We start from the raw sequence: 24,228 nt of genomic DNA, 5'->3' as shown, positions 1-24,228 counted from the left end.
GGGGGTCACAGTGGAAGAAGATGTGTCCATAGCAGCACAGAGTATTTTAGAAGAGCGTTATGCTGATCATGTGGGAATCAACGACCTCCTCTGATCTTGTTAGGGAGCACAGACCTGCACAGGATGTGAGGAGAGGGAGTGGAAAAAAGTAGGAGTTCACAATGGAAGAGACAGGGCCCTCAGCAGCCCAGAGTATTTCAGAAGAGGAGTGACCTCTCCACTTGTGATCATGTTGGTGAGTATATAGCAGTGACAATGCTGTCTCTGAGGAGGGGAACAGAGAGAGCAGTAGAAGAAACAATGCCCCCAAGCAGCACAGAGTATTTAAAGGCTATAGACACCTTCTGGGTAATTTGTTATGATTGCATTTTACTTACTTTGGGCTGAAAATCTATTTTTCAATTGGTCTTTTTTTTTTTAAATGTTCAGCCATTTTAGAAGTACAGGGGTTAAAAAAATCAGTCTGTTTGCAGACTATCACTTCTCAGTCCCTTTAGCTGAGGCTCATGTGGAGCCTTATCTCTGATCTCCTGACCTCATAATCACTCACTATAGCTAACCTTGATAAGAATCAAGAGATCAGAGATAAGGCTTCACATGAGCCTCAGCTGAAGGGACTAAGAAATGATACTCTGCTAAGATACTGATTTTTTTAACCCCTGTGCCTCAAAAACGGCTGAAGATTTTTAATAAAGACTAATTTAAAAAATGTTTTGTTTTTTTTTTAGCCCAAAGTGACTAAAATACAATCATAAAAAATGCCCTGAATGTGTCCATAGCCTTTAAGGAGGCGTGGGTTACCTTTACCTCCTGTGTGGTTTACAGTTCTTGATCCGGCTCTCTGGAGACAAGCCGTGGCTCTATTCACTTCTCACGTGAGGACGTTGATTTATTGCCACGGCAAACAAGAAGCCGCCTTCGCCCCAGGACCTCACCTACAACAGCATGAAAGGTCTGTGTGAACAGCTGCCTACCGTCTGGACAACCTGACACCCCCCCCCCCCCCCCCATTCCCCAACCCCACATACAAAATATGGTTGCATGAGACCCTAGTTGCATAAACAGCCTACTGACTTCAGTGTAGTGCATCATTAGCCCTGTGGTGGCGCTGCAGAAAAATTCAGGACCTGCTGCAGGATTTCCCCACAGTTTGATCGCTGGGGGTCTCGGCAGCGGGACACCATGTGATAAGCTTTTCTTAGGGGAACTTTTCTAATAAAAAGTGGACAATTCCTTTAAGATAGAGAACCCTGTATGGAGCCCCTATAGGGCCTTAGGTGTGTGCCGCTGTATCAATGCTCCCCAGCCTGTGGCTATTAGGATATGATGGGAGTTGTAGTTTTGCAACAGCTGGAGAGCTACAGGTTGGAGATCACTACACTCTATATATTGGGGGCGCGAAGCAGTGGAACGCTCCCATATGTCACCCGCTGCTCGGCCTCGCAGCGCCTGACATTACTCCTGATGAATGGTGTGTGATGTTTGCATGAGACTCTGTCGATCCCTCGCCAGGACCACCCCAGTCACGTCCACCTCTCATAGCTAAATAAATAGAGGAAATATGAAACAGATCCGCTGCTTTTGGTGTTTTTTATGCCTCTTTGATTTTGTTCTGTAGACTCAGCAACACAAGATGTCTGCTGCCTAAGTAAATCATCCACAGTGTGAGGTCCCGCAGTGTGAGGCAGGACGACCTCGATAAGTAGAGATAAGGAACTCGCAGGCTTTTCCGGGAGATGATCTTGCTTTTATGTGAAAAAATTCTGTGCTGATTAATTTCTTAATCCGTGGTTATAGCGGTCGGAGCTCCATTCTGCCATACAGAGCTCCAAATCATGGACATAGAATGGAAGGGTAACTTTCAGGCTGCCTGAAGCCACCACTAGGGGGAGCTCACCGCACATGGATTCTTTCAGTAAGTTCCACTATTGGAGGTCGCAGTTGTAATGTGACCCCTGTGCCCCATATGAGAACAGCAGTATTATAAATGTCATGTGATCGTTTGGTGGCCCCATTACAGGCATATACATAGGACCCCATCCTATCTCATGAGTCAGACTATAGCTTGCCACGCCGGGAATGAAGAGGTGGCTGCATTGACCCTTATGGGCAATCAGAATATAGTAGCTGAGTAAAATTTTCAGAACTAGTAAATGGAGGTAGTTGTACAAGCGCAGACACCTCTTCGTTCACAGCAGCACGAGACAGGGCCTTTAAAGAATACCCCTTTAAAGGGCATCTGTCAGCAGGATCGGCTTCATTAAACCAGGCATACTGCCTGGTAGGGTGGATCCTGCTGATTAAGATAACACCTGTTTTGTGAAAATCGGTTGCAGCGTTCACGAGATAAAAATAATTAAAATCTTTAAGAAAACGAAGGCTTCAGTACACAAGGGGCGGGGCCTAGACTCTCAGTGTACCGAAGCGTTCTAGTGCTGGCCACGCCCCTCAGTGCACTGAAACCCTCCTTCCCTTAAAGAATAAAAGTATTTTTTTTTCAGGAATGCCCCATCCGATTTTCACAAGACAGGTATCATTTTAATCAGCAGGATCCACCCTACCAGGCTTAATAGTTTTGATCCTTCTGACAAGGGCTCTTTAAGTTATGCCTTTGATCTGTAAGGCATAAATCACTATATCATCTTTAAAGAACAACATTTATCATTTATCCAAAGGATAGGTGATGAATGTATAACTAGCAGTCCAACTGCCGGGACCCCCACGGATGATGAGAACGGGGGTCCTCTGTAAAATTGCATGACTACCAAGTACAGCTAGCTTCTGCAGTCTCATATAAGTGAATGGAGCTGTGGTCATGCATGCACTCCCCCTCTTTATTCACACAAGGAATTTGGGGACCCCAGTGGTAGGACCCCAGCAGTCATACGTCATTGTAGAAACTCCTCATTTGTCAGACAATATTCAGTAATATTATGATTGATGTAGTGCTATGCACATTTCAGCCACTTGGTGGCACTGTGGTTCAGGAGTTTGCATTTCAGTCCTTTTCATGGTGCATTTTGCAATCAGATGACTGCACAAGACAATGCAGATGTGTATGCCATATCTGCGGGAAGGAGCCGTTTTCACCCCGTATCCATGTAGGGAACTTGGCCTTAAAATAATAATGCATGTAGTCACACGTTTAGTTTTTATAGACGTTTTATTGTATGTACAGGTGTAATTTGGCACACAGTATGGCTGGCCTACCAAGCCTTGACACTAGGATATATAGAAATACGGCTCCTGTGCAGCGGTAGAGAGAGACATGGCCCCCCAACTGGGTGACGGTCTCACTAAGATTGTCACAGCTTTCACTCTACACTCCACAGTCTACACTAATATCACATTCCGGATGTCCCAGGATTCGGCCTCATCTGCTTTGGATAACTCTCTGACTCCGGGGGGTCTTGTATATTCACCAATGACCATGAAGTCTTCAGATTCAAAAATTGCTGGTTCAACAAAAACACAGGGCGTGCATATATATATATATACAGCCACAGGTAAGATGACCTATATACAGATACAGCCGCCTCACACTACAGGGTAACTGTACTTACAAGGTGCAACAGTCGGTAGAGTTGGCATCACTATAGATGAATGTATAAGGGGGTCTCCACCAGAGCAACTGGCATTATTAATCAGATTTTTTAGAAAAATCTGATTAATAATGCCAGTTGCTATGGTAATTCCTACTTATCTCCACATGGGACACATGTCTGGTTGCTTGGGAACAGCTACAGTCTTCTATGTGATTTGTCAAGCAGCAACCAGTCTACCTTGGGATATTTAGGTCTTCAGCTAAACGAGGGTGGAGTTAGAATGTCCCTGGGAGGAGTCAGAGCGTGTTTGGGCGGAGTTCTGACTCAGAAATCTGACTTGATTTGGGAAATGCTGGCAGTGATTCTTTTTACCAGGAACTTTTTAAAGCAACAGCAGCTACCCTGCGTGGTCCTCGGTGTGGACACGAGGCCAAAGAAAGGAACGTTCTTCTGGATACAACTCTCCTGGAAAGTAAGAGACTGTCCTTCACCTTGAAGTAGAAGAAAGTTGATAGGAAGGAGTTAAATTACGCTATATATTCACACAAGGAGTCTGCACCGCAGAATTAGTGGTTGAAGATCCGCTGCCTTATACAGAAGCAGCACGACCTCATCCACACACCGCGTAAAATATCTGCGCGGAATTTTTGCCATGCGGATTTTAAATGCTGCGAGTTTCCATTTTTTCAATTCCATATGGTGAAATGTACTGCAAATCCACAGCGAACCCGCTACAAAATCTTCATGTAAGGGTTTAATCACACGACCCGTTTTGTTCGTGTTGCGCACCGCAAATACACAGGCACTGGCCGTGTGCGCTCCGTGCTGCGGACGCGGTCCCATTGACTTGAATGGGCCCGCGATCCACAAGATACGGCAATAGAGAGAACGCGTCCTATCTTTTGCGGTGCGGAGGCCCGGATCGAACGCCCACGGGAACACTCAACAGCACCTCAATGGGCTTTCGGGTCTGTGCCTCCACACCACAAAGGATAGGACACGTCCTATCTTTTGCAGATCGCGGATCTATTCAAATTGATGGGTCCGCACCGCAATTCCTGATTCACACGGCCGGTGCTTGTGCATGTGCGTCATATGTATTGATACTTCAATAAAATTGGGAAAATTTGCAAAGAAAAAGTGTCTCTTTCTGACTTCTATCCTCAAGATAGGTCAACAATATCTGATTGGTGGGGGTCCGACTCCCAGCACTCCCACTAATCACCTGTTTGAAGAGATTGCGCTGCAGCGTCTTCCTAGGCCAATGATGTCACGTTTATCAGTCACATGGCCAAGGCACCAATCGGTCCCATTCAAGAGAAATGGGCGGGGGCTGCAATACCACGCACAGCCACTATACAATGTACGGCGCTGTGAGGAGGTTGTGGCGCTCATCCAGACCAGTGTCGGGAGTCAGAACCCTATAAATTCAGATACTGATGACCTAGTCTACGGATCAATCATCAATATTGAACTCCTGGAAAACCCCTTTAATACATCTTTTACGTGAACAGCACGTTAATAGGAAGGAATTACTGAAACAGCAGACTTCCCAGTTATTGTGGATGGACCAGAATACACTGAAGTGGAATTAACCTTTTAAGGAAAACAAAAAACTCCAAAAATAAAACCGCCAAACCTTAATACAGATAGATGTATATTGTAACGAGAACATCCCACCGTTGGGTAGCTGAAAGTTTGTATGATATGATGTAAAAATTCCCATCGGAGCCATATGGTTTGTAGCATTATGAATGGCGTGTATTTGCAGTATACATATGCGGTATAGACTAATGTGGTGGCGCCTCCAGTTCCCCGTAGTGTTTTTCTAGGCTTTGAGATTTCCTTTCGTCTGATTGTCATAAACCGCAGTCCACAAACTGCAAACTCTCTGCATTGCAGGAGGACGGTGTAGGCCTCATGGAAACATCCGGTTGAACTCGTACCTCATCACATACAGTACCACTTTTTACATACGTCCTTTAGGTGGCGTTTCAAACAACACAATACTATTTCGTAGGGTTAAGTCCGACAGAAATGCACGACTTCTGCCTTTAAGTGCTTTCAGAAGACAACATAACGGACCAAAGTCACAGGTGTCCATCTTGTGCAGTCCAGTGAAAAAAGTCACACGTTGCAATCCAAAATAAATACATAGAAAACAGTTCCGTAACAAAACGAAGTAATATGGCCTAAAACACAGACGCTCGGTGTGCTTATTACACGTATATATAATATCCAACTAGAGGTAATGGTGTCTCCTTGTTGATATTACATTTATAAAAACCAGGCACCTTTCCCTTTCCGTCAAGTCCCTAGATAATACACCATTTTAGGTTCACAGTTCAATGGTTTCACTGGCAATGCTGTGGGAATCTGTGGTTTGACTTCTCTCGATCAGTCTCCTCCCAAAACTTTTCTCAGGCTCACTGGTCTTGGACATGATGCTAGGTTGGGACCCTTGCTTTAGAAGTTGGGTGGTTGGTGCATCTTCGAGGGGAAGGCTTTCCACAGAAGATAGTCCGTGTCGCCAAGGGTTCCAACTTATTTTGATCGAGCCTTTGGAAACGCTGTCCATGGAGCTGACAGACATCACAGCGTCAGTGGTTAGATCACGAGGAAGCTCTTTGCTTTGCTGAAGGCTTTCACTTGGAGAGTCAACCTCGGTCGATGACGCTTGGTCGTTGACGTTATCATTGGCCAGACTGTACATGTAGTCGGGGTTGCTGCATCTTCTCATTTTCAAGTCCGCTGAAATGAGTGGGTCAACTGTCTGGTTCAAAGCAGAACATTCCTTCAAGGACGAACAAGAATCCTGTCTGGTCAGGTAGCTTGGATACTGGAGACTGGAATCTAGAAATATGCTGTCTCTCACCAGATGTTCTCGGAACAAGGCCTCGTCAATGCTTCTGCTCAGATTGATAGGAGATGGTGGCCGAAACTCCAGATCTGTCAGTGACAGCATTGACTCTTTCTCAAAACAAATACTAGTGTATGAGCGTCCCATGGTCACATTTTGAGATTTTGGCCCAAAAACAAATTCAGGCTTAGATTTGAAGAGGGGAGAGGATGACTGACTATTGTTCCCAATGGTAGCGCTAATCTTTGTCTCATTGTTTTCCTTGAGGATTCTCAGTGGAACATTCTCAGCTTGGTTGCGGATGAGGCTTTTGCTGATGTTGTTGTTGACCATCTGGTCTTGAACAGTGTTTGTCCAGTCATAGCAGTTGTTTGGATACTCTGGAACATCACTTTTCTTGTAGGTGCAGAAGTAGCTGATGATTTTGGACCAGCAAGTATGGTCGTTATTACTGCACTGTAGACAGAAGCTATGCGAAGCTACGAAGACCATAGAGAAGCATAGAGCCAGTTCGGAGATTCGAAACCAGAACTGCAGAAACCACCAGGACCAGGAAAATTCATTCTTCCTGCCGAGTAATCCGTACAACCACAATATGGCATATACCTGCAAAGAACAGCACAGAAGTCCAAAAATACTGCCCACTAGTAACACTCTGGAGGATGTAAACATGCACTTGATGCTCCTTCCTTGGGTTTGAACCACCACAATGTCCTCACCAACCGGCGAGACTCGTTGTGTCTCGTTTACAATCTCTTTACTACTCTTCCGTAGCTGGAAATAAGCTACAAAATTGCCAACCATTAAAAAAATACCCCACGAAATGGAGAGGATCTGCAAGACCATGTTTACGGAAGGATTCAAAAGGTGGGTGAGGAGATCTGCACTTAGGAGGATGATGAAGTGAATGACTGCTATGATGGCAAGCAAGGCAAGGCTCTGGAACTTTGAGGGTAGCACTTGTAGACGGGCGATCTTCAGGACCAACAGAACCAATGTAGCAAATGCCGTTAGCATAAGTGGGAATGTGACGTTGTACAACACAAGGGCAATAGGCTGTGAAATCTTCATCTTTGTCCCATAGGGATCAAAAAGAAAGAACACCCCTCGTAGGACTCCTATTACAAACAAGAGGGCATTGGCCAGAATGACGTAAGGAAGATAGGAGACTCGTAGAATGGGAGATCCAATAAGGTTGATGAGCGCAATCACTGACAGCAACAAAAAGAGGGCAGCAGTCCCATAAACGTGCATATCCCAGGCGAAGCTTAGGGTGCGTTGTAGGTCATCCCACTTTAGTAGTGTTTTATTGGCTCCAACAAATTCACATGTGCCGCTGTTCTTGGAGCACATCGGAGTGTCCAAGGTTGGCTTTTTGGAAGGGTAGTTGGTTGGGACATCGAAGAGCTGAGGACGATGTAGAGCTCTCTGAGTGGTGACTCTTATTTCTCCTCTTCGCCCGTTCTTTCTGGTCCCATTCGGAGACCCTTTAGATGAAGAAGTCTCTTCTGATCGTGACGTGCCCGGCACTGGGTCTGAAAGAAAGTCATTAAGAAGGTCAATGCGAGAGTACCGAAGGAAATGACATGTTTTAAGATGTCTATACATTTGTTTTTGGAGAGTTTTATCCTTGGAAATGTCTCAGTAGATAGTAAAGGCATTTCCCATCATGAGCAACTGGAAACATTGTGATTGTGTTGTATCTATCTTATACCTATTATCAATATATTTTATCTAATTTATCTATTTCATATCTATCTATCTATCTATCTTTGCCTGATGCAGCTCAGTCACAATAACATCAGTATAGCTGAGCTGTAATACCAGACACAGCCTATAGGCAAAGGTGGCGCTGTTTCTAGAATAAAAAAAAATCAGAATCTTTTGCTGGTCTCATAGACACCTTCTAAGGACTTTACCGTGTGATTCCACATTTCACATCCCCATGAGACGTCCCAGTATTTGCTGGCTGGTATGTTCTTATGCTCTTACATTACGCATACTTTACTACATACAGCCTCATGGATCCAGTCCTTTAATCTCTCCTGGAAGAATCGTTTTTTTGATGTCTGTGATAACTGATGAGAAATTGCATATTCCTGCAAGCTATAATCAATCAAAGTCGTACTGCTCAGACAGGACGGTCCTAATGTACGAGGGAACCGTCTGCATTCCTGAGTCCTATAGTCATAGGCGTGCGCCGAGTACAATGCTCTGCATTCATGGCCGCCGTCCTGTATCTTCTGTGACATATTCCTTCACCCTGTATTATGCTATGGAGCTGATTCATCCTCATGCTATAGTATAGGCTGTCACCATGGGACTGAACGCAACACAAAATACGCTAATCCGAAAATCTATAGACAATATGAGCATCAGAAATGGTTCTTGACAGCTTGATGGACACAGGCGTGCAATGAGCTTTTCCCGGGATAATGCTCGTATTTCCATTGCCCGAGGCAGTCATTGTAATGATTCTGTCACCTCTATACATCTATATAACCGACATACTGGATACATCAGCTCCTGGGCCCCGGTGCAAAATCTGTCACGGGGCCCCCACCTGCCATTTATAATACTGGTGTCTTCCTATGTAGCAGACGGCCTATGGGTGCCTTCTGGCACCAGGGCCCAGGTGCAGCTGCTACCTCTGCACCCACATTTGGATGAATACACCCCTATATACCCTATAGAAATATGACTCCTGAGTCCGGAGCTGCACATGAGGGGCTTCTGCTCATGTTCCTTCTTGGCGTTAACCTGCATGGCTCTCCATTTAGGATTGGAAGGGGAAAGTTGTCCATAAACGTTAGACAAAAGTTGTCCAGACTTGATTTCAGCTGGATTGGCTGACAATCTGATATGTATGGTCGTCTCTTGAATGTCCTTCAATGGTAGACGTCGGGAGAAAGAAGGATTGGGAATGAGGTGTCCGGCAGTGGCTTATTCCCCTATTCCCACTGAAATACATTCAGCCGAGCATGCATGTGTATGGTGTAGGGTCAAGTCACCCATGGGGCTACTTTGCCACATAAGAAGACACCAGTATTATAAATGGTAGGTGGAGGGCTTGTTACAGATTTTGCACTGGGGCCCTTGAAGTTACTATGCACTAGCATCAGGAGAGGGCCCCTTTTTTGCATCCTGCCCTTCTCTTACTATACGCTAGGATCAGGAGAGAAACCCTTTTTTGCATCCTGCCCTTCCATTACTATACACTAGGATCAGGAGAGGGCCCCTTTGTTTGCTTCCTACCGTTTTATTTCTATGCACTAGCATCAGGAGAGGGCCCCTTTGTTTGCTTCCTACCCTTCCATTACTATGCACTAGCATCAGGAGAGGGCCCCTTTGTTTGCTTCCTACCCTTTTATTTCTATGCACTAGCATCAGGATAGGGCCCCTTTTTGCTTCCCATCCTTCCATTTCTATGCACTAGCATCAGGAGAGGGCCCCTTTTTTGCATCCTGCCCTTCTCTTACTATACACTAGCATCAGGAGAGGGCCCCTTTTTTGCATCCTGCCCTTCTCTTACTATACACTAGCATCAGAAGAGGGCCCATTTTGCTTCCTATCCTTCCATTACTATACACTAGAATCAGGGGAGGGCCCATTTTTTTGCATCCTGCCCTTCCATTACTATGCACTAGCATCAGGAGAGGGCCCCTTTGTTTGCTTCCTACCCTTTTATTTCTATGCACTAGCATCAGGAGAGGGCCCCTTTTTGCTTCCCACCCGTCTATTACTACGCCCTAGCATTAAGAGAGGGACACTTTTTTGCTTCCTACCCTTCTATTACTACGCCCTAGCATCAGGCGAGGGCCTCTTTTGCTTCCTATCCTTCCATTACTATGCCCTAGCATCAGGAGAGGGCCCGATTGAGCTTCCTACCCCTCTATAAGTATAGTCTTCCCATTAAATGAGCATCATTAAAGGTGCTCTGTCATGAAAACCATTTATCATCTACCACCGATGGGTCTGCATCAATAACTAGCACGGGGTCTTGAGCACCTCGTTCAAGAAAGAGATAGGACAAAAGTGGTGGTCATCCTACAAGGTGTGTGGATTGCCGAAGATATCTCATAGACACTGACTTGAGCGGATGGGCGCATGCCTGAATAAATCAAAAATAAAACTGCAGCACTCGCCGGTCTTCAATTCATGCAGGTTTATTTACCAAAAATTGCGACGTTTCGACCTCTGGGTCTTTCTCAAGCAAACAAATGTGTGTGTATACACGAATACATATACCATCCTAAATGGTCACATGATCATTATAAAAATTGACCACATGATGACCATGCAAATGGTCACATGCTCAATGTGATCACATGACCAATGGTCACATAATGGTATCCAACACTTCGGGCACCACCGCCATAGAGACTTTTTTCTATAGATTCGTAAGTACTGCTACTTTTTTTCTTTTTTGGGCGCATGCCTGACCACTACTCCATTTAAAATCCTCCGTGACCAGGGCTCAGGACCCCTGTTCTAGTGGTCGATGGGGCCCACAGCGGTCATATGTTTAGCACTCATCCTTTGGCTTGGTGATACATGTTTTTCATTGGATCACCCCTTTAATAATGGTTGCTATCAACATGTAAGGAAACAAAGGGACTAAAAAGTTGCCCCTTTAAGGCCCCCATGCAGAAGTGGAAGGGAATAACTATAATATGTCCTAATAAAACAATTCCTTGTTGTGCAACCAAATCCAGATGAGACCCTGCCTAGCTCCTCGCCATGGACCTTCACCCAGGAAAAGGCTGGAGGCTCCACATTGACAACCCATGGACGTCATGTCAGATACTGTGTGGCAGGAGGCAACCGCTTCCCATGGATGGGAGCAGCTTACATAAGAGGCCGGGCACAGCACATCAGCGGTGAGCTCATCGGTGTATTCAAGGGCATTCAATCCAATCTCCAGGACTCAGTAAAAGAAAACAGGATTTGAAGGGGATTAGGTCGGGCCGGGTGGTATACAGTCAGATCAGTGACGTTATCGTGGAGCGCTCAGCGTGCAGCTTCTATTTCTGCAGCGTCTGAAGAAGTTTCCATTTTTTGAAATTTGCAAGCATTATTTAGATGACCCCTTTCAGGTCATTGCGGGCATGTGGACATCATCACCTATGAACGTACCCCAGTGCAATATCATGGTATCCAGAGACTTGGTCACTCTTCCCCCCATCAACAGGGGTCTGGAGACTCAACATACACAACCTAACTTCTAGATCACTGCTGCTATGGTCTATCACAGTTTTGGGGTGTAAATGTAAGATGACTGCCGTGTGCACCGATAAAAGCATTTATCTTGCTTTGGACAATCCCTTTTTGTTCTGCTGCTGGGACCTTCAGTGATCAGCTGTATATGGTGTTCAATTTTCCAGCAGTGCCACCACAGGAGAAATGAAGAATTACACAGTTCTCAATGGACTGCCTGTGCATTGAACAGATGTATCAGGTCCTCCACCTCCAGAGTAAGGGACGAGATAAGGGTCATCAACAGGGATCTCCGTATATCTACATAGGATTTGTAAACCTGACATTAACCATTAGGAGGGACCTCAGAATCATTTCCCCCGGTGATCGTAATGGACATGTATCTCAGTCCAGCACTGGTCACCATTAGAGGTGACAACAATGCTGCAGGCTTCAAAATGTACCAATACACAATGGTGGGTATTTACTAAGCAAATTGAATCAAAACTTGTCTACCTAGAGAGTTTTGAAATGGTCTGAGAGAAAGGCATGGCCATGAGGTCACGGTGTCATGCTCTGCGCCCGTGGAGGCCCTCCGCCAGGCGTAACACAGTTACATCAGTTTTGTATGGAGAGTTCCCTTAAAAATGTTATTCAACCTGAGGTAGTTGGGCATATCACTGCTGCAGCACTGGTCCTGCTAAAGCAATTAATTAAAGTGAATGATGGTCATGTGACTACCTTGTGTGACTGCTGAGGCCAGTGACTGGCAACAGCGATCACTTGGAATAGTCTGTGACAGCATCGCTCCAGTGCGAGAAACAAAGACTGCTGGGACCACTGGAACAATATCACTGGGAAAGTGGGGGATGAAGCCGGTGAGTAAGCCTTCATATATTTTTATGTTTTGTAATTCTTGGCCTTGACGAAGATTTTTTGGGATCCTAAAACCCCCTATATTGCACATTTTATAATATTATCATTAGGAAATAAATACCCCCTTCCTACTGTCCTCCACCATATAGATTTATTCCTACGACCAGGGATATAGCTAGAGGAAGTGCAGAAGTAGCAGTTGGACCTGGAGCTGGTGATCGAGGAAGCCTGTAGGTGGCTGAGGAAGGCCATAGGTGTTTGAGGGAGCCCATAGGTGCCTGAGGGAAACCGCGTAGGTACTTGAGGGAGCCCATAGGTACCTGGGGGAGCCTATAGGTAGCTGGGGGACCCCATAGGTGTTTGAGGGAGCCCATAGGTGCCTGAGGGAAACTGTAGATACTTCAGGGGGGCCCATAGGTGCCTGAGGGGAACCGTGTAGGTACTTGAGGGAGTCTATAGGTTCCTGGGGGAGCCCATAGGTGTTTGAGGGAGCCCATAGGTACCTGGAGGAGCCCACAGGTGTTTGAGGGAGCCCATAGGTGCCTGAGGGAAACTGTAGGTACTTGAGGGAGCCCATAGATGCCTGAGGGAAACCGTGCAGGTATTTGAGGGAGCCCATAGGTACCTGGGGGGGCCCATAGGTGTTTGAGGGAGCCCATGGGTGCCTGGGGGAAACTGTAGGTACTTGAGGGAGCCCATAGGTACCTGGGGGAGCCCATAGGTACCTGAGGGAAACTGTAGGTACTTGAGAAGCCCATAGGTACCTGGGGGAGCCCATAAGCCAACTAAGAAGACCCTAATATTATAAATGGTAGATGGGGGATCATGTTTTCACATTTTTCAGTGGACCCAAGACACCTCTGCCTATGACAGGAGGAACCATAAAAGCCTAGTTTTGCCTCATTTTACTTCACAAGTTAAAGGGTAAATTTGCAAATGTGTGCCTTGTGTTTGTACAGCTCAAATAAACTGTGAAGTAACCTTATACAATTCCTTCTGATCCAGCATATCCCCCCGAGTCTCTGGACTGAGACATTTCGGAGCAGAGGGGTGTTTGATTGTTTTTTACTTCGTTTTTGACTTGGGTGGGCTGCAGTAGACTAAACCTTTCACAATGCACAGAAAGGAAAGACCAAAGTTATACTACAGAAAAGTCGATGTTCTTGATGAGGTGATGGAAACGTCCTTGCAGATGCTTCAAGTCAAACTGTACTCGGCTGGGCCTGACACAATGACTTGAGGCCCCTACAGAGGCAATGTACGCCAGAGACCAAGAGAGTTGTGTGTTATGGAATAAGTGAGTGATGTGCTTCACAGCCCGTGGCCAAGTCACTCAATGCCCCTCGATCCCCGAGCTCCACCGCCCACTTCATGCACCATAGGGTCAGGAGTGAAGGGAACGTTCCAAATCTTTACTGTGGTCACAAGGCCGTTCATGTTCTTAAAACACTCCGCTTGTCACCTCTTCTAAGATAAGCAAACATAGAAGTGGGGCAGAAATTAAGACCGTTGGTGACGAGTGGAAAAATATGTCTCATCCAAATGTAAAGCCTAGTGGAAATGTCTACTTCATGTATAGAACACGAGGGATCTGAAATCCTTTAAATTTAAAGGCCTTATCCATTTTTTTACAACCCAATTAAGTTATAAACGTACCTAAAGCTGGCCATAAACATTAAACTACTAATGTCAGCTGAATCTCACCTCACCTGGTGAGACTGGCTAACCACCGAGGGGTCAGGAGTGGTAGCTGTCTTCCACACTAGTGTTTGGCCAACAACTATCTAATGTGTATGACTATCTCCTGGCTATACACATTAGATTTATGTTGGCTGAATCCGCTAATTTTTCGTGGGATCAGCCGACCATCTGATATACAGTACAGACCAAAAGTTTGGACACACCTTCTCATTCAAAGAGTTTTCTTTATTTTCATGACTATAAAAATTGTAGATTCACACTGAAGGCATCAAAACTATGAATTAACACATGTGGAATTATATACATAACAAACAAGTGTGAAACAACTGAAAATATGTCATATTCTAGGTTCTTCAAAGTAGCCACCTTTTGCTTTGATTACTGCTTTGCACACTCTTGGCATTCTCTTGATGAGCTTCAAGAGGTAGTCCCCTGAAATGGTTTTCACTTCACAGGTGGGCCCTGTCAGGTTTAATAAGTGGGATTTCTTGCCTTATAAATGGGGTTGGGACCATCAGTTGCGTTGAGGAGAAGTCAGGTGGATACACAGCTGATAGTCCTACTGAATAGACTGTTAGAATTAGTATTATGGCAAGAAAAAAGCAGCTAAGTAAAGAAAAACGAGTGGCCATCATTACTTTAAGAAATTAAGGTCAGTCAGTCAGCCGAAAAATTGGGAAAACTTTGAAAGTAAGGGCAATTTGACCATGAAGGAGAGTGATGGGGTACTGGGCCAGATGACCCGGCCTCCACAGTCACCGGACCTGAACCCAATCGAGATGGTTTGGGGTGAGCTGGACCGCAGAGTGAAGGCAAAAGGGCCAACAAGTGCTAAGCATCTCTGGGAACTCCTTCAAGACTGTTGGAAGACCATTTCAGGGGACTACCTCTTGAAGCTCATCAAGAGAATGCCAAGAGTGTGCAAAGCAGTAATCAAAGCAAAAGGTGGCTACTTTGAAGAACCTAGAATATGACATATTTTCAGTTGTTTCACACTTGTTTGTTATGTATATAATTCCACATGTGTTAATTCATAGTTTTGATGCCTTCATAGTCATGAAAATAAAGAAAACTCTTTGAATGAGGTGTGTCCAAACTTTTGGTCTGTACTGTATATGGAGGGCTTCCCAATTCTCCTTTGTTGGTAGATCCCAAGGAAGAGAAGGGTTGGTCATGTTGGACTTCAACATGTCCAATCCTTTTGCTGCCCACCGGTGGTGTCTGGTAGCAGATTGCTTCCCTCGCTCATTCACAACATATACATTCTTGGCTGACCGGTATGTGCAATGGGGCAACCAGGAGCAAGAGCTGTCAGCCAACAGTTAGCATGTGTGTAGCAGGCTAGGATGATCATAAGTTGTACGTCACCTGGGACCCCTAGTGATTGGGGGAACCCATCACCAAGTGTTCACATCTCCTACAGCGCCACCCCAGGGGAAAAGAAGCATCACACTGAAATCAACTGGCTTCCATGGAACGTATGGACCTATGAGTCCTCCAGAGAGAGTTCGATCCTAGTAACCATCCTTTTTTCCAATGGAAGACCCCGTCAATTCATGGGTTTTATGTTTTGGGTGAAAGAAACTCATATCTGTCCTAAAAAGCCAGCTCTTCAAGCTTTGGGCAAGGGTTCCTACTGAATCTATCCTCCTTACTTTCTTCATGGACAGAGCTACTGAGCAATTGTCTATGGCTGACTCTGGATACGTAGTAAATCATTTAGGAAAAATACTTTGAGCAGGAAAATATGGTCTAATGTTTCCGATAAAGCTAAAATCCAGACTCCATCCACTGTTTCCAATCAGTCTGTTTTCTTAATACCAAAACCCTAACAAAATGTGACACTAATCAATATTCCAGGCCGGTGTGGGGGTTGCGACACATTTGCAGCTGGTGATTTTCACATCGGCTTGCTGGGAGTCTCGACTGAGCTGGACGGGCGACAAAATACCTTGGCTGCAGATACCCGCCAGCCGGTTATGCAATTATTGTTACTAAAGCACATGGTAGACTGACGCATGGAAGCCATTGCATGATATGAACCTTGATGCAATACAGCTGCTAGGATACTACAACTCCCAGCTGTTGGGGGTTGTAGTCTCCAAAAGGGAAACCACTGCTTTATAGATCTAGCTTTTGCGGGTGGCTTTGAATGCATTGATGCCCTCTATGACCCTAAAATTCCCTAAAAATTGTCTACTTTCTTACAGACTTTCTTAAGTTGGCACTGATCTTTATATAGTTTCAGAAGTGTGTAAACATTAGTCTAAGGAAACTTTGTAACAGGCATAAATATTGCTGTATTTTTTTTCTCTGTAGCCTGGGGGTGACTCATTGACTGGGAGAGTGTTGTGGGCATGCTCTGTGACCTATGCTGCAGGGAGGGGGAGTAGATAAGCTGTGTCCATCATTTATCGTGAACGGTGGATCCTGTGTTAGCTATACATGCGTTACCTGTCATTGTAATGCTGCCTAGGATGATAATGAGATGACTGCTGAGAAGTGATCTCTACAGAACAGGAAGTGTCAGACTATTAGGAGGCTCAGAGTGAAAACTGCAAGATTTCAGGAGAGTTTTTAAATAAAGATAGTGACATGGACAATTAAAAATAAAATAGCAGAAATTCTTAAAAAGAAAATTGTTGAACATGGGTCATTTCCTGATGAAGCCTTCACTTTAAAAAAAATTGGTCATCGGGATCTTGGGGTATTATCTGCAGTAGAAGTCCAAATTGCAGTTTTTTTGTCTTAATGCCCGCATTCCCGTTTACTGTCAGCGCGCAAAGCTGCTCTGTAGTAAACTGTCAGGACTGCTGCGTCACGCTAACATAATGGAGAGGACGCCTGGGCGCATGCACAGCAGTCCTGATAATGTATTTCAGCTCAGCTCTGAACGCCTACAGTGGGGAAACATGGGGCAGTAGGAAAATAAAAAATAGTTGATCTGGATTCCTTATCTGCAGTACTACTCCTGTATTACAGCAGGTAGTAGTCCACGTTCGTGGTGACAGATTCCCTTTAAAGGGGTTGTGCCACAAAAAAAATATTCTACATTTTTTCAAACCAACTGAATGCTTTTCTCATTGCATGTAATTCTAAATTTACTATAGCCCCTGGGTTATTCTATAAAATGTGTCTGTATAGCGCCACCTGCTGTTTGTTCTTTTCCTTATTTCTTGTCCACCTAACTGAGGTGGCCGCACACATGCTCAGTTTAAATGTTCGACTGTCACCAGCCATATCTTCGTGGCAATTACAGGAAAAGAGCTGCAGCAGAAAGGATGCACTCCCGGAGCTGTGACGGGGAGAGAGCAGCAGCAGCAGCAGCAGCATATCCCCTGTGCTATCAGCCCGAAAAGAATCTACCAGAGCAACTGGTGCATTGAATGGGGAGATCTCTGGATCCATGTGAGGTACAGGGCCGGTTCTAGCTTTGTTAGAAATATATTGTCATGTACGATATGATGTCATCTATAACTGCATAACCCCTTTAAGGAGTCTGAGTATTTGCCCTTCTTACCATCTACTGTATAAACACTTGTTCCCATTGGTTTGCAGGCAGAGCAGGGTCAGACGGGCCTGGTGCATGCCCGTTTAGGATGCATTTTCATATTCAGCAGCCTGCGTTGCCTTCCAACTAACATCCCACAGGGCGGCCCACTGCCTTCTACATTCCAAGCCTTCGGCAGCTGATTGTGAATTCATGCTCCTTGTTTTGATTGTACGGCATGTAAGTCGCTGCGGGGGCCTGCGGCAAGTTGGAACAAACAGTTTGTAATAAGAAGAAACAAGGAGGGATGAATGAATGATTGCCCGAGTACACATACCGCTGAATGCCACCGCGTACTCTCCAACGTCTCCTCAGATAATACCAGGAGCACATCAGTGACGGCTCTTTTAATTCCATTAAGAGCAATCAATGAGAAGATGTTTGGCCTGAAGGCTCGGGTCAGCCTTATGTAACCTTCAAGAGGCACTTACAAGATTAAGGCGATCTGCTTCGAGAGAACCGAGAACCCGACAAAGACCTGGTCCTGTGGTCCCCTGCACCTTGTCTGGTTCCTCCAGGACGTCCCTCACTGTTCACCTCTGGTCATCATCATGGAGGCCAAAAATGAATGAAAGGAAATGTGTCACCCAATGTTTTATCTGCCAGTTAAAAACAGATAGCAGCACATATCCTTTTTCTCGAATCTGATTTAATTTTCTAGTTCCTGAACATGATTATGGGGGCGGCCATCTTGCCTGAGCTGTTCTTAACAGAATTTACAAAGCATTAAAAAATTGCTTTACGGCCGCCCCATGGGCCATAGACACAACACGGTCAGGAGGGGACCCTATTGACTTCTATGGGAGAGTTTTGTGGGCATGCTCTGTGACCTGTGCTGAGGTCACTGTACAAGGATAGAATAGATAAGCTCTGACAATCACCTATTGTGGTTTAACAAATTTAAAAAATGAACAGAAATGCTGCAATTGATTTTTCACAAGAAAGGTGTCAATGTAATCAGCAGGATCAACCCTACCAGGCAGTATGCCTGGTTTAATCGGATTGATCCTACTGACACGTGCTCTTTAAAGGGTTTGTGCACCTTTGGGGGAATCGGCAACCTTCCCCTTCTTCTTTGGCAGACCTGCGAAGGGAAGCATACTTACCAACTCCTTCCCTTCCCGGTCTTGGCTTCTCTGCTTAGCTTCTAGGTGGTAAACTTACGTTTTGACGCTGCTGCAGCCAATCACTGGCCGCAGTGGTGACTTGCTTCCCTTGCGGCATGTCAAATATTCACATGACGCAGCTGCAGCCAGAGATTGGCTTTAGCGGCATCAAAACGCAAGTTCACATCCTGCAAGCTGAGTGGAGAAGCCGAGGCCGGGAAGAGAAGGAGCGCTGGGAAGCAGGCGAGTATGCTTCCCCTCGCAGGTCTGCCGAAGAGGGAGGTTTTCCGAAAACCCCTCAAGTTAGCACAACCCCTTTAAACGGGTTGTCCGGGTTCAGAGCTGAACCCAGACATACCCATAATTTCACCAAGGAAGCCCCCCTGACTTGAGCATCGGAGCAGTTCATGCTCCAATGCTCTCCCTTGCTCTGCGCAGGACAAGGGCTCTTTTATTTACTATAACACACTGCCTGGCGATGGCTTCCGCCCAGCAGTGTGTTCGGTGATGTCACCAGCTCTGATGGGCGGGCTTTAGCACTGCCCTAGCCGTTTTGATAAAAGAGCCCTTGTTCTGTGCAGGGCAAGGGAGAGCATTGGAGCATGAACTGCTCCGATGCTCAAGTCAGGGGGGCTGCCTGGGTGAAAATGGGGATATGTCCAGGTTCAGCTCTGAACCCAGACAACCCCTTAAAGGTAGAATTTTAGTAACTAAGATTCAAAGGCTGTTGTCACTTCCAGTCACCAGTAGAGGGAGCTTGTTGCAAACTTCTCATACATTGTACTCAATGATAGAATAGTATGCAGTGAGCTCCCCCTGGTGGTGGCTGCAGGCAGACAGAATATTACCTTTAACTTTAAGATTCAGAGCTCTGTATCAGAAAAACAAAGCTTCAAATGTTATAAAGATATATTAAGAAAGGAATAGAAGCAGAATGTGAGACCTGAAAACTCCAGGATGATCTCATCTTCTTCCGATGCAGCCAAAGATAATAAAGTGAAGGAAAATCCTAGCGATTTATATATTAATATAAAAATATATTGAGTATTATGAGCCAAGTGAAAATATTCCTTTAAAGACTATCTTCACGGCGAAGCATCATGGTCGCAAATTTCAGCACCATGCTGATTGTTTCCAGGCAGGTGATGGCCAGTTCGCAGTGTTCGCCCAGCGAACACATGCGGGCTGCCATCTTAACTCACAAGTCCGGCGATGCACAGGTAAGTCCTTACCTGTGCCTGTGCGCGAGCCGGTCTGAAACAAATGCGGTCACCGGGAGTAGGCAGTTCCGATGAAGGCCCCCGGCGGCTGTTCTCGGAACTGCCTGCTCTCGGTGACCGCATTTGTTTTAGACTGGCTCGCGCACAGGCACAGGTAAGGACTTGCCTGTGCATCGCCGGACTTGTGAGTTAAGATGGCAGCCCACATATGTTCGCGGGCGAACACGGCGAACTGGCCATCACTGTTTCCAGGCATTAATGTGATCTTTAACCTATGCACACATCACAGTTGAAGGCAGTCATTGACTGCAGCAACACACAGGGCCATGTCCATTCCCTGGCTGGGAGAAAACTGCCCAGGGACTGGAAGATGGAGGAATGGGAGCCAGTGTGCAGGATCAATATTTTTTATCCCCAGAATCTCCCTTTAAGCGTTATTTCTGAGTATTAGACTGTTTCCGTTGATGTTTCCTGACATCTGCAGTGAACTGCACCGCACATTGCCCTGTAATCAAGGTTCTAATAAGCACAGACCGGGCCCTTTAAATGGTAAACCTGGTCCATTAATTCCTCCGGCGAAGCCGTATTAATATTTGATTGGGACTCATTTGGTCCTATAATTCATAACACAAATGTGAGTCTGTTTTTCTCAGCCGGGGCTCATGAATCTGTTTTCCATTTAACGGTGACGTAATCGGGTTCCTGTGATGGCGATCGCTCAAAAGATTATTCATATAAACATATGGAGACGGCGAGGACCGGGAGTGATTTACAGAGAAAGCAGACATTGTTTATAACGCCCGGAAACTCAGCTGAGTATGAGGGTTCACGTATATATGGCGGTATTATCACTGTGCGGAGTCATGCAGAGATCTACTGTCCTTATTGAATGCCTAATCACCGGCCCTGTGCCAACAATCATTATCACATGTATTAGTACAGGGTGGCCAACTGAGGGGCAAAGGGCAGTGGTCTAGGGTTAATGCCCAATATCTTGGATGGTAAAGGGGTTAACGGTTTAGGGTGGGTTTATAACAGATCTTTATAGGACTTGGAGCACCAGTTATAGAGCCTGTTATAACGCTGTCTCCCTGCCCCCATCACCAGGGGGAGCTCACTACATACAGCACTCACTGAACTAATTCAACCTGTTCTCCAACCTGCTGCTGATAGACTACAACTCCCAGTATGCCTGGGCAACCACAGCCATGCTGGGAGTAGTTTTGCAACAGCTAGAGAGACACAGGTTGGATGCTACCGAACTAAACACTGGTTCAAAACCTATAAGTAAATTGCTCCCCCTAGTGGTGGTTATAGGCAGAAAGAATTGTATCATTTAAAGGGGTATTCTAGTTAGAATAAATGAAGCCTTATCCAATAGATGAGGGATAACTGCTAGATTAGCTGGGGAGGGGGGTCCTCTTCCTGGTTCAGATACAGCAGCTGATACCCTCCATTGTTCTGCTTTTTAGACAGAGGCGGAGGATCGTCCTGCTCTCCCCGCTGCATGTCGTGTAAATGGTCACAGAGTACCAAGCTCTTATTAAAGGGAATTTCCCATCAGACATTTATGGCACATCCACAGGTGGGGTTCGCTGACTTATCCAGGAGGCGGCTGCACTTCTGAGGGAGTTATCCAAACAGACGAGCAACCAATATGGCCGCCGTTACGACTCTCACAGGGGTTAATCAGCTCCTCTGTGGTCCTGAATGGCAAAACTGTATTGCAATGTGTAAATGTATTACCATCACCTATATCTCACCATAACTATACCAGCAGAGACGGGCCCTGATGCAAAATACATAACAGGGCCTCCACCTACCATGTGCCATTTATAATACTGGGGGATTCCTATGTAGTAGAGGAGTTTATAGAAAGTGACTATCCCCTGTAACTATGCTATTATATATCACTGGGAAAACTGGGTGACAACCCCTGTGGAGGCAGTAATAGCTGCCATAATATAATTATAAATATGAAGAATATATTATCTTTTAGACTACTTCTCAGGGACACTGTAATTTTTTGCCCATAGTAACCAATCACAGCGCAGCTTTCATTTCTTAAACTGTTCTGGTAAAGTCAAAGCTGTGCTCTGATTGGTTGCTATGGGCAAGCAAAATCCCAGCACTGGGGAGATTTATAAAACTGACTAAAAGAAAAACTGCCTTCCTTGCTCATAGCAACCAATCACAGCACAGCTGTCATATTTCAAGAGCACGGTAGGAAATAGAAGCTGCGCTGTGATTGGCTTTTTCTTTTAGACATTTTTGTAAATCTTCCTAGTGCTCTGTCTTTCTTGTCCATAGCAACCAATGACAACGCAGCTTTCAATTCCTACTGTGCCCTTCAACTATGAAAGCTGTGATGTGATTGGTTGCTATGGGCAAGAAAGACAGTTTCTTTGAGATAGCCTTATAAAACTCCACAGTGCTGGGTCCATCTTGCCCATAGCAACCAATCAGTTTGCAGCTTTCACTTTACCACAGCAGTTTAAAGAGGATAATCCAGAATTTTGATATTGATGGCCTATAGTCAGGATAGGTCATCAATATGAGATCGGCTGGTGTCCGAGTACCTGCATCTCCCCCAATCAGCTGTTCAAAGAGGCCTCAGCGCTATGTGAGCGCCTAGACCCCTTCCTAGGCTAGTGACGTCACGTTCATCGCTCATGTGGCCTAGACGCAGCTCAGTCCCATTCAAGTGAATTTGGCTGACCTGCAATACCAAGCTCAGCCACTATACAATGTTCGGCGCTGTGCTTGGTAAGCTGAGAGGAGGCCGCAGCGCTCACTGGAGCACCGCGGCCTCTTCAAACATTTGATTGGAGGGAGTGGCAGGACTTGGACCCCCTCTGATCAGATACTGATGACCTATCCTGAGGACAGGCCATCAATTTCAAAATCACAGAATACCCCTTTAAGAAATGAAACCTTATACTGTCAATATTGTAGCTGATCAAGTTGGAGCATGTAGGCCTCGTCCTGGGAACGCCCTAAACACGCCGGGAACGCCCACTTATAGACAGGTCTTACATTAGTCCAACCTATTTTCAGCCAGGGACTGCCCACAATTAGAAATTTAGAGGCAGACCCTGCAAATTCGGGACTGTTGACAGCTATAAAAGCTGTGCTGTGATTGGTTGCTATGGTAACAAGGCCGTTTTTTTTAACAGTTTTCATAAATGAGGCCTACAGTATCAATTTTGCCTTATGTTCCTTTGGGCCCCATCGTGGGAACACCCCAAACACACCTACTTATAGACAGGTCTTACCTAAGTCCCACCTATTTTCATCCCGGAACGGCCCAAATTTTGAAAATTAGGGGCAGACCTTGCAAATTCGGGACTGTTGGCAACTATAAAAGCTGCGCTGTGATTGGTTGATATAGTAACAAGGGCTGTTTTTCGACAGTTTTTTTTTCATAAATGAGGCCTAGAGTATCCATTTTGCCTGATGTTCCTTTAACATTTCAGACATGACTTTCTATGTGTCTGAAGTTGCCATCTTGCCACCTTTCCTAGTGCCACCCTTCTTTGATGTGTCCTGTAAGGGATTCTTGGTGACCTCGTGGACTCAATCGATAAGTCTTCACGAGAAGAACATATGGAGAAGAAGCTATGGAGAACTGAGCTTGTGCTTCACCCCTGTTTTTGCTGCAGCTGGGGCCTCCGCGCTCTCTCCTGGGGGGCCCAGCCCCATCCATCGTCCAGACTCTGAGTCATTTCCTACATAAAAAAACTCTGGAACTTAGACAACCTGACACCTGTGCGAGCGCCGCAGCCGCACAGCCGTTCTGTGTTCTTTCAATTGTCTGTTTTAAGTTTCCACTCTGGAGACAGCGTATCTGGGACGGAGCTCAGGAAATGGAGTTTGATTCTTTTTTATAATAATGTCTGACATCTTAAAGGATCGGTCGGCTCGGCCCAGAACTACCACAATCCTCATGGCGTGCTTGAAGGGTGATGTTGTGAGGGACCTTTCTGAGGAGCGTGGCAGCTGATGGCTCAGTGAAGTTCACTGACTTATATAGGAGAGGCTCACCTCCTATCAAAATTTGACATCATCTCACACCCCCATACCTCCTAACTTTTTGGACGATCAAAGAGGGACACCTATGGCTCGTTGTGTGAAAGGTCCGTTTTTCCTGCATATTTATACATTTTAATAGTTT

At 45.6% G+C, this 24,228-nt stretch overlaps 1 protein-coding gene across 1 annotated transcript in view; it reads right to left on the bottom strand.

Annotated features, from left to right (window-relative positions):
- Window positions 1–3,946: 3,946 nt before the first annotated feature.
- The window catches only part of PRRT3 (proline rich transmembrane protein 3), a 59,707-nt gene continuing 39,425 nt past the window's right edge, over window positions 3,947–24,228 (bottom strand). The window contains exons 4-5 of the mRNA XM_040407468.1: window positions 5,177–7,940; window positions 3,947–5,141 (exon numbers count right to left, since the gene is read on the bottom strand). Of these exons, the coding sequence (XP_040263402.1) occupies window positions 5,884–7,940 (2,057 nt within the window). The 3' untranslated portion in view covers window positions 3,947–5,141; window positions 5,177–5,883. The remainder of the gene's footprint in view (window positions 5,142–5,176; window positions 7,941–24,228) is intronic.

The sequence above is a fragment of the Bufo bufo genome, chromosome 9 (assembly GCF_905171765.1).
Source record: "Bufo bufo chromosome 9, aBufBuf1.1, whole genome shotgun sequence".
NCBI classification, from domain to species: domain Eukaryota; kingdom Metazoa; phylum Chordata; class Amphibia; order Anura; family Bufonidae; genus Bufo; species Bufo bufo.
The sequence above is the reverse complement of the archived record's forward strand: the minus strand, read 5'-3'. Positions and strand labels throughout refer to the sequence as shown.